Source organism: Olea europaea, chromosome 12 (genome assembly GCF_002742605.1).
Source record: "Olea europaea var. sylvestris chromosome 12, O_europaea_v1, whole genome shotgun sequence".
Taxonomy (NCBI): Eukaryota; Viridiplantae; Streptophyta; class Magnoliopsida; order Lamiales; family Oleaceae; genus Olea; species Olea europaea.
Genome location: NC_036248.1, coordinates 12,107,133 through 12,116,943, shown reverse-complemented (window position 1 = coordinate 12,116,943; position 9,811 = coordinate 12,107,133). Strand labels below are relative to the sequence as shown.

At 45.5% G+C, this 9,811-nt stretch overlaps 1 protein-coding gene across 1 annotated transcript; it reads left to right on the top strand.

Annotated features, from left to right (window-relative positions):
* The first annotated feature begins 277 nt into the window (after positions 1 to 277).
* LOC111406607 lies at positions 278 to 1,110 on the top strand. The gene is made up of 2 exons (XM_023035996.1): positions 278 to 839; positions 908 to 1,110. Exons 1-2 carry the CDS (start codon positions 278 to 280, stop codon positions 1,108 to 1,110), a joined length of 765 nt encoding a protein of 254 aa, XP_022891764.1.
* Positions 1,111 to 9,811: the final 8,701 nt, after the last annotated feature.

The following is a 9,811-nucleotide window of genomic DNA, read 5'->3' as shown; positions in this document are numbered from 1 at the left end:
TAGCGACCTTGGCCCCGGGGTCCATCAAGTCATTTGATGAGCTCTCCAGGAGCTTTGTAGCTTACTTCCTAAGCAGCAAGAGAAAGAGGAAGACAGCCATTGGGTTGATGCAGGTCGTACAGGACAAGGACGAGTCATTGTAGGAATACTTAGCTAAGTTCACCCGGGCAACTCTCGGCATAAGAGACCTGCAAATGTCTGCGGTGGTTACCGCCTTGATGAATGGAACGCGAAACCGGGCCTTTAAGATGTCACTCTCCAAGAACCCCCAGAATCAATGCATGACCTATTGAAGAAGGGAGACAAGTATGTCGATGCGGAGGAAGCAGAGAAGATAACTAAAAATCTCAGGGATGGAAGGAAGGCAGAAGTTCATAAGCAAAAAACATACGACGAGCAAAAGCACACTAATAAGAACAAGCCGAAGAATGAACGCATGAACAAGGGTTATGCCCAAGACCGGCCGGTCAGGCAGAAGCGAGAGGAGGTCAAGACACCCACCCCTTTGAACATTCCACGTACAAAGTTATTGATGGAAATACAGCACATGAAAGAGTTCGAATGGCCTAAACTGATGCTAACTCCTTCCAGCAAGAGAAATCAAAGTAAGTACTGCCATTTTCACAGAGATCACGGGCATGATACCAAAGAATGCCTACAATTAAAGGAAGAAATTGAGCGCCTGCTAAGATGGGGACTATTGGCTAGGTATGTGAAAAATGACAAGGGCAAGCAAAGGCTCAAAGGTCTACCCCCACCGAGGGTAGGAGTGATAAACATGATCATCGGAGGAATAGCATCAGGCGGCGACTCAAATTCGGCTAGAAAAAGCTATGCGCGTTCCGCAAGGGCCTGCTCTATTAAAAAAAAAAAGCAAGATTCAACCAGAGCATTACTTTCGATGAAGGGGACTTGATTGGTGTGACACACCCCCATAATGACGCCTTAGTAATAGTAGGCGATATAGTGGATTTTGACGTGAAAAAGGTGTTAGTCGACGGAGGAAGTGCGGCAAATGTCCTCACCTGGGATGCCTTCTTGGGTCTAAAAGTTTCCCAAGAGAAGTTGAAGATGGTGACTACCCCTTATAAGGCTTTGGAGGGGCAATAGTGATATCGGAGGGGACTGTGGAGCTTTCAGTCACGCTAGGGATGTACCCGGCGACAGTGGTCATCGTGACTAATTTCTTGGTTGTCAAGACCCCCATGGCCTACAACGCTATTTACGGCCCAACATTACTAAATGCAGCTGGCGCGGTCCCATCGACCTATTATCAAGTTATGAAGTTTCCAACCAATAGGGGAATCGGGAGCGTGCGAGGGGACCAGCAAGCATCAAGAAAGTGCTATGTGGATAGTATACAAGCCAAAGGCTCACCATCAGTCATGATGCTGGATGTGAAACTCCCGAGGGAGCGGATCGAACCGCTCGATATGATTGAAAAAATCTTTATTGCTGAAGGACGGGAGTTTAGTGTTGGAACAGGTTTGGGATCCGAAGAGAAGGAAAAATTGGCAAGGTTTCTAGCCGGTAACATGGATGTTTTCGCTTGGGGCCCAGAGGATATCCCAGGAATTAGCCCGACCGTCGCACAGCACCACCTCGGTGTCCAACCAGGGGCTAAGCCAGTGAAGCAGAAAAAAAGAAATCTCGCCCCCGAGAGGCAGGCTGTGGCCAGAGCGGAGGTAGAAAAACTACTATAGGCGAGTTTCATCCGAGAAGTGCAGTACCCCGAGTGGTTGGCAAACATTGTACTTGTGGAGAAGTCAAACGAAAAGTGGCGCATGTGTGTAGATTATACTGGGTTGAATAAGGTGTGCCCAAAAGACTCATACCCACTTCCCAAAATAGATCAACTGGTAGACGCAACTTCAGGTCACGGAAGGCTCAGCTTCCTAGATGCATTTTCGGGGTATCATCAAATTTCAATGGCCGAGTCTAACCAAGAGAAGATGTCATTTATCACTGACTTTGGCACGTACTGTTACACGACCATGCCGTTTGGATTGAAAAATGCAGGAGCGACGTATCAGAGGATGGCAAACAAAGTCTTCTGTAGGCTGATTGGAGATGTTGTAGAAGTCTATGTTGACGATATGGTGGTCAAGAGCGCTAAGGCTGATGACCATATGACCTGCTTGCTGAAAGTGTTTGAAGTTGCCCGACAAAACAGGTTAAGGTTCAATCCAGAGAAGTGTGTTTTTGGCACTGCAGGAGGAAAATTCCTAGGATTCATGATCACACAAAGGGGGATCGAAGTCAACCCAGACAAAATTCAAGCGATCCTAGAAATGAAAAGTCCCACCAGCAGGAAGGAAGTCCAGAGGTTGATAGGGTGGGTAGCCATCTTAAATCGTTCCATGAGCCGGGCAGCGAACAAATGCTACCACTTTTTCAAAGCTATAGGGGGCTCCTCCAACTTCGAGTGAACCCAAGAATGTGAAGAGTCACTTAGGAGCTTGAAGCAGTCATTACAAGAGCCACTGATCTTGCCCAACCCGTGCCCCGGGAGGTTTTGTGTCTCTACTTGGTAGTCTCGCCAAGGACAGTCAGCGCGGTGCTGGTGAAAAAGTTCTCAAAGGCGCAAAAACCAGTCTACTATGTGAGCCAAGTATTAAGGGGCGCGGAGGAAAGATACAGCCTAGCTGAACAGCTAGTGTTTGCATTGATTGTAGCGGTTAGAAAGCTGAGGCCTTACTTTCAGTCTCATACGGTGCAAGTAATGACCGACCAACCTATCAAGCAGATCCTACATCGGCCCGAGACTTGTGGGAGGATGTTGAAATGGGCAATCGAGTTAAGTGAGTTTGATATTGAATTCAGACCAAGGACGACTATTAAAGCACAAGTTCTAGTAGACTTCATCGTTGAACTCACCCTTCTGCCCGAACACCCACCAGGGGGACAGGCAGATTGGAAAATCTTTGTCGATGAATTTTCGAACGACGTAGGATCTAGGGCTGGGATCATAATGATAGGGTCGAATGGCGAAGAGTTGGAGTACTCGCTGTGTTTTGAATTCCTAGCTACAAATAACGATGCCGAGTATGAGGCAGTGATCACAGGTTTAAGATTAGCAGCCAGACTCGAGGTAACTTCAGTAGAAATTTGCAGCGACTCTCGATTGATAATCGGGCAAGTGACAGGGGAATTCAAAGCAAAAGACGAAAAGATGGCAGCATACTTAATGGAGGTCAAAAACTTGCAGAAGAGGTTCACCAGGTTTAAGATAACTAAGGTTCCGCGAAAGGACAATGAGCGGGCGGACACACTGGCTAAGCTCGCATCCGCTAACCCCAGACATCTATCTCGCACAGCAAGCGTGCAAATTTTGCGGCAACCTAGCATCCCACATACGACAGATGTTATGAATGTAGAGCATGAGGAGAGTTGGATGGACCCGCTGTTTGAATATCTAACAAAGAACAAATTGCCGGAAGATGCTTTCACGGCAAGAAGGCTAAAAATTCGGGCAACCTCGTTTGCCGTCATCGATTGACTGCTCTACTAGCGAGGTTTCACAATGCCGTATTTGAAGTGTTTGCGACCAACAGAGGCACATGAGGTGCTAGTCGAGGTACGTGCGGGAACTTGTGGCAACCACCAAGGGGCCACTGTATTTGCGTTCAAGACGCTTCGACAAGGATATTATTGGCCTAATATGAAGGAAGATGCTAAAGATTTGTTGAGGAAATGCGATGCATGTCAACGCCATGGAAATTTGATCCATGTTCCTGTCGAGCAACAGACGGCAATTTTAGGGGTGTGTCCTTTCTTCCAATGGGGGATGGACATCTTGGGACCTTTGCCCCTAGCTAAGGGACAAAGGAAGTTCTTACTAGTCGCCGTAGACTACTTTACTAAGTGGGTGGAGGCTGAACCCTTAGCCACCCTCACAACTACAAAGGTACAGGGATTTGTCTAGAAGAATATCATATGCAAGTTTGGCATACACAGAGTAATCATTACTAATAATGGAAAACAATTCGACAATCATAGTTTTCGAGCATTCTGCACAAGTGACCACATCGACCACAGGCTGACTTCAGTTGCTCACCCACAGGCAAATGGGCAAGCTGAAGTGACCAACCGAACCATACTATGGGATCTGAAGACGAGGCTGGAAAAGGAGAAAAGGGCTTTGGGTGGAGGAATTGCCCAATGTACTATGGACATATCACACAACTCTCCGAGAGTCGACCGGGGAGACGCCATTCAAATTGGCTTTTGGGATGGAAGCCGTGGTTCCGGTTGATATATTAAGCGAGAGGGGAAGGATGAAAGTCAAGAAACATGATGAAGCAACGACTAGAGGAGAACTCGACCTCCTTGAAGGGGTAAGGGACAAGGCGGCAATAAGAATGATGGCTTATAAACGAAGAGCCGTCGAGTACTTCAACAGGAGAGTCAAGCCAAGGGTCTTCCAGCCAGGAGATCTCGTGCTAAGAGATGCAGCGGCGGCAGGACACCCCCCACCAAAGCTTGGTCCAAACTGGGAAGGCCCGTACGAGGTAATTTGCGGGCTGGGGAAGGGAGCTTATAGCTTGAAAGATATGAAAAGAAGGTCGCTAGGTAGATCATGGAACGCGGAACACCTCAAAAAGTATTACCAGCAGATTTCGAAATGCGCGCACAGGTTGCACTTTTGTAAATACAGTAGACTAGATTGCATCATTTATTTTCTCCATGTAATGCCTCACGAAGGCACCTTTATTTGTAACATTTCCTATTCAATGAAAGACCTTGGCGGTGATGGATAATGAGGGCGCTACGGAAGGGCCAGCCTAGCTAGGACGTCTCGGTACGCCTACTGAGCTCACAAGACCAAGAATTTTTTATGCTAATAGGCAACTTTGAAAGTCACGCTCATCCCACGAAGACATGCTGTCGACATGACCTACGCGGCTAGGTGGAGAGCCTTGAAAAGTCAAACAATTGGCTAAAGCCCTTAACCGCCAGACCACCCCTTGCAGTTGACATAGCCTACGCGGCTAGGCGGAGAGCCTTGAAAAGTCAAAAAATTGGCTAAGGCCCTTAACCGCCAGACCACCCCTGCAGTCGACATAGCCTACCGGCTAGGCGGAGAGCCTTGAAAAGTCAAAAAATTGGCTAAGGCCCTTAACCGCCAAACCATTCCCTGCGGTCGACATAGCCTATACGGCTAGGCGGAGAGCCTTGAAAAGTCAAATAATTGGCTAAGGCCCTTAACCGTCAGACCACCCCCTGCGGTCGACATAGCCTACCGACTAGGCAGAGAGCCTTGAAAAGTCAAAAAATTGGCTAAGGCCCTTAACCGCCAGACCACCCCCTACTGTCGACATAGCCTGCGCGGCTAGGCGGAGAGCCCTGAAAAGTCAAAAAATTGGTTGAGACCCTTAACCGCCAAACCACCTCTTACGATCGACAGAGCCTACACAGCTAGGCGAAGAACCATGAAATGTCAAAAAAGTTGGCTGAGGTCCTAAACCGCAGGACCCCTCTCCCTGTGGACGACATAGCCTGCTACTTAAGCACGGGGTAACATAAGGCTAAATTTGGCTAAGGCCATCAATCACTGGATGTTAGTAAAAAAAAAAAAAACTAACACCCCACACCATCAAGCTGTAAAAAGAAAAATAACACGAGAAACAATAATTTGAAAGAACCACGCACTCAGCACTAATGATATCGAATGAAAAACGTGTTTATACATCCGAGAAATTCTTGCCCACACCCCGAGCAAGTAGGAGATAACAAAACTAAACAAAAGTAAACACAAAAAAGGAAGAGCTAGCAAAGAAAACAACAATTAAGAAATGATTCAGCCCAAAGGGGAGAGATCCCCACTATCGCCTCGTGATGAACGACCAAGCGACTTGGACGACTGAGGTGCACTCTCCTTTCCTTTGCACTGCGCAAGAAATCTATCCAGGCCAGAGGGGTCTATAGAAGGATGCTCGGCCATAATCCACTCTTTGGAGAATTTGATAGACGCTGACATCGCCTTCCCCCCATATGAATTCAAAGCCCTAGCGTAATCAGACGACGTCTTATACTGTTCCACAGATGCCTTGAGATCTCTAGCATATTCAGCTGAGGCCTTATACTTCTCAATTGCCTCCTCAGGAGCACGAGCCAAAACAGAACGTAGGTTGTCGTTCTCCGTCTCCTGCTCGCGAGCTCGAGCATTCGACGTCTCCAGAGATTTCTTCAAGGAAGATATTTTTTTCTTGTAGTGATAAGCCTCTTTTTTCTTTTCTTCAGTGAGATTTTTCAGCTCCGAGGCCAGGCGGCGATTCGATTCTGCGAGTTCGGTCTGGAAGGCCACCACCTAAAAAAAAAATAAGAAAGAAAAAAAAGGGAAGAAAAGGTGAAATCAAGTATTAAAACCTAGCTTAAAAGGCGAGACCCAACATGAAAGAAATTGCGAAATGGGAAACATACCCTCTGGAGATAAATAGCCGCAGCCCTTTCAATATCATCTGCACTACGCCCTGCAATTGCTCTGAAACGAGCAGGTGTCACCAAAGACTTTAGCACCCCCATCTCATGATAACCCCGGGTGGAAGGAAACCCAAAGTTAGGGAGTGAGTCCTCGCACTCGCAACATGTGCGACTGGGAGCTCCCGGCTTAGGAACTGGAGCCACCTCACGAGGTTCGTCTGAAGCTGGGAAGTCTAGTTGATCATCCGAGACTTCTCCCCTGGGTTGGCTGCCCTCCTTCTCTTCGAAGGGATAGGTGATGGATCCAATTCACCCGCCGCCTCACCCTCTTGCCCCTGGACAGGCAAGAAATCCATAACCCCTTCAAGATCAAGCTCTGCCCCTGCACATATAAGTTAGAATCCATTAAGGTCACAAGGTAGAGTAAAAAAAAAGGGGAAGGGGGGAGGAAGGAAGAGGTGAGCACAAGAGCTAACCATCAACAAAGGCATGCCCCTCATCGCCTCCTGGCAGAGTCTTCAATACCCCATCAAGATCAAAGTCCATACCTGAACACACACATCCAAACTCATTAGTTTCGACAAACTAAGAGCAAAAATAATAAGTAAACGTGTGTGCACGCAATAAAAAAAACGATGGAAACAACCTACCGATAGGACAACTCATCCTCACTATCAACATGTTCTTCATGGTCAGAACTGATTCTAAGTCAGGTGCATAAGGTGGTACATCGACCAACTCTTGAATTTGAGCTTCTAGAAAGGGGGTAACTTCTACTTAGCTATTGAAAAGACGAATTTGGGGGTGTTGCCAATTGGTGTTAAAAGAGAATTGACCCATTAAAGGCCGGACGAAGAAGAACCGAGACTTCCATCCACTATTCGAATTTCTAAACTTAGGAAATTGCAAAGGAACCCTAGTAATAAAATAGACAAATGCATTACACTGAACTAGCTCATGCATTTCGAAGACACACCTGAAAAGATCGATGGAAGGTGAAATTCCCTTTTTGATACAGACATACAGAAAATATAACGCTTTTCTCCATGCATTAGCATTAATTTGACTAGGAGCAAGGTGGAACTCGTTGAAAATCGACACAAAAAAGGGATGAATGGGGAATCGAAAACCCCCGTCCATAACATCCTTGTACACGGCTATCTCACGGGGGTCTTTGGAGGATTTGGAACAAACCCCTGAGATTCGATTGAATGAGTTTCACTATCAATATTATGAAGAGATCTACCACATGAAAGATGCGAGTCACTAGAGGGCCGAATCGATGGACCAGGTAGGCCACAAGACTTAAGAGAGGGTGGGGGACGGCCAGCCCGAAGGCTGGCCGTAGGCCGACTAGCCCCGCTGGTCGCCGACCGGCCCCCCGTGGGTCGGTTGGATCCCCTCCCATATCCTCCGACGAAGGTCCGATCGAGTCACTATACCCATCACTTTTCTCATTGGAAGGAGAAGAAAAAATAGTTTTATACAAAACAACAAAGAAGATGAAGAGAAGAAATTCAAAGCAAGACTTTGGATTAAAAGAGGAGAGAAAATTACCTTAGAAGGGAGGAGGCCTAGGATGTTGAGTGAAAGTGAAAGTGATTCTCAAAAATAAGAATTACCCCCCTTTTATAAACACAAAAATTCTAACTTTTGGAGGGAATTTTCCCTCCAATATTGGGACCATTGGTGGGGTGCCATGTGTGTAGTAAAATTACCACTCGATCGCGTTTACATTGTTCGACTTATTAATACGAACTACTCATTTATTAAAAAAAAAAAAAAAAGAGGAAAATTTTCAAACCAACCTAAATAAAGAAAATTGCTACCCCTTGCCGAGAACATCGACAAGGGGTAGGGGCTAATGATATAGGTTGGTAGAGAAAATCGCCCTCGACGGCAAGCAAGATGGATCACAGCACTTCGACGTGAGGTCGTCGACCCCCTAGGGGCGCTCCACCACTACCTCTAGGGGGCGCTCTACCACTACTCGAGGTCGTCGACCCTCTAGGGGCGCTCCATCACTACGTCCAGGGGACGCTTTACCACTATGCGAGGTCATCGACCCCCCAGGGGCGCTCTACCACTACGCGAGGTCTACAACTGGCATGGGATTGCCTATCCAAACACTTAACCATAAAACTCCTAGTGAATTAACTAGGTTCCATGGCCGCAAATACGGAAACAATCTCCAGGCGGGAAACTAGAGACCCCCCCCCCCACTCAGAACGTGGGCATAGTGGGAACGCCAACGTTGGACACGTGGCACCACATCCGCCCAACGGTTATCCGGCCCCTAATGTCTATAAATACCTCCGGACGCGACACAGGAAAAAGGTTTTCTCTCTCTATCTCTCTTTTTCACCATTAGAATTCCAATCACATTTTTTCAAGCCTATAAACTAATGCTCACACCGGAGGTAAAATGGGAGAGGAAGCCCCGCCTTCATTTTTCAGGTCATATATACTGGACGGAGTAGACGAAACACCGAGCACTACCAGGCAAATAGGAGGGTGTTGGTCCACCACCATCTCAACTTCTATATTCTAGCTAAATAATAAATAAACTAAAACCTTACAATTATAAATTAAAAACAACATTTTTAAAACCAAACTTGTCCTAAGGAGTGAATTTTATATTGGTTTTCTTTGGTTCCTCTTTGTAATAAATTGTAAAACAACATTGAATCTTTATCGCAGACACTCTATCGACTCCACCCTATTCTTTGCCTTTGAATTTGACACGTGATAAGCAATGATACATTACAATTTCGAACATTGATTTTGATTTAAAAAAAATAGTAGCAAATTTTTGGTCAAAATGGGTAAAGGTTGTGATTTCCATGAAGTATATGACAGGAAAGGAACCTAATTAAACGCAGATAAAAATAATATTGGATCATATGTGGAAGATTGGCTTCAGATTATCAATTAACTGTAATAAAGCTAACTAGAACATGAATAAACTTCAAGAAACATGGATTTAATGTGGTTTAACCGAATTATTTTCCACTGTGATCAACAATAATGGAATTACAATTTCTTTAAATAATACTAGAAGCTCACAATATCATCAAGAATTCAACAATTTTTGATTGACTAATAATTTATAATTTACAATATGAATTACGGAGAACAACTAACAAATAGAACGTTTTACTGTCTCGCTAAGTGGAAATGAATTGAAAAACAAGACCGGCATGATGGTAGAGCATGTTGTGAAGATCCTCGAATTAAAATTTGAAACAAAATCGATATTTTTTCTGAGAACAATTAATAAAACGTTTGACTATCTCATAAGTGAAAAACAAATTGAAAAACAAGACTGACATGATGGTAGAGCATGTTGTGAAGATTCTCCAATTAAAATTTGAATCAAAATCGACAT

Excerpts from the sequence above, each read along its gene's own strand:
- LOC111406607 (XM_023035996.1), top strand. The coding sequence starts at position 278 with ATGCATGACCTATTGAAGAAGGGAGACAAGTATGTCGATGCGGAGGAA. Across the intron at positions 840-907 it reads GGCTAGAAAAAGCTATGCGC|GGGACTTGATTGGTGTGACA; the intron begins GTTCCGCAAGGG and ends CTTTCGATGAAG.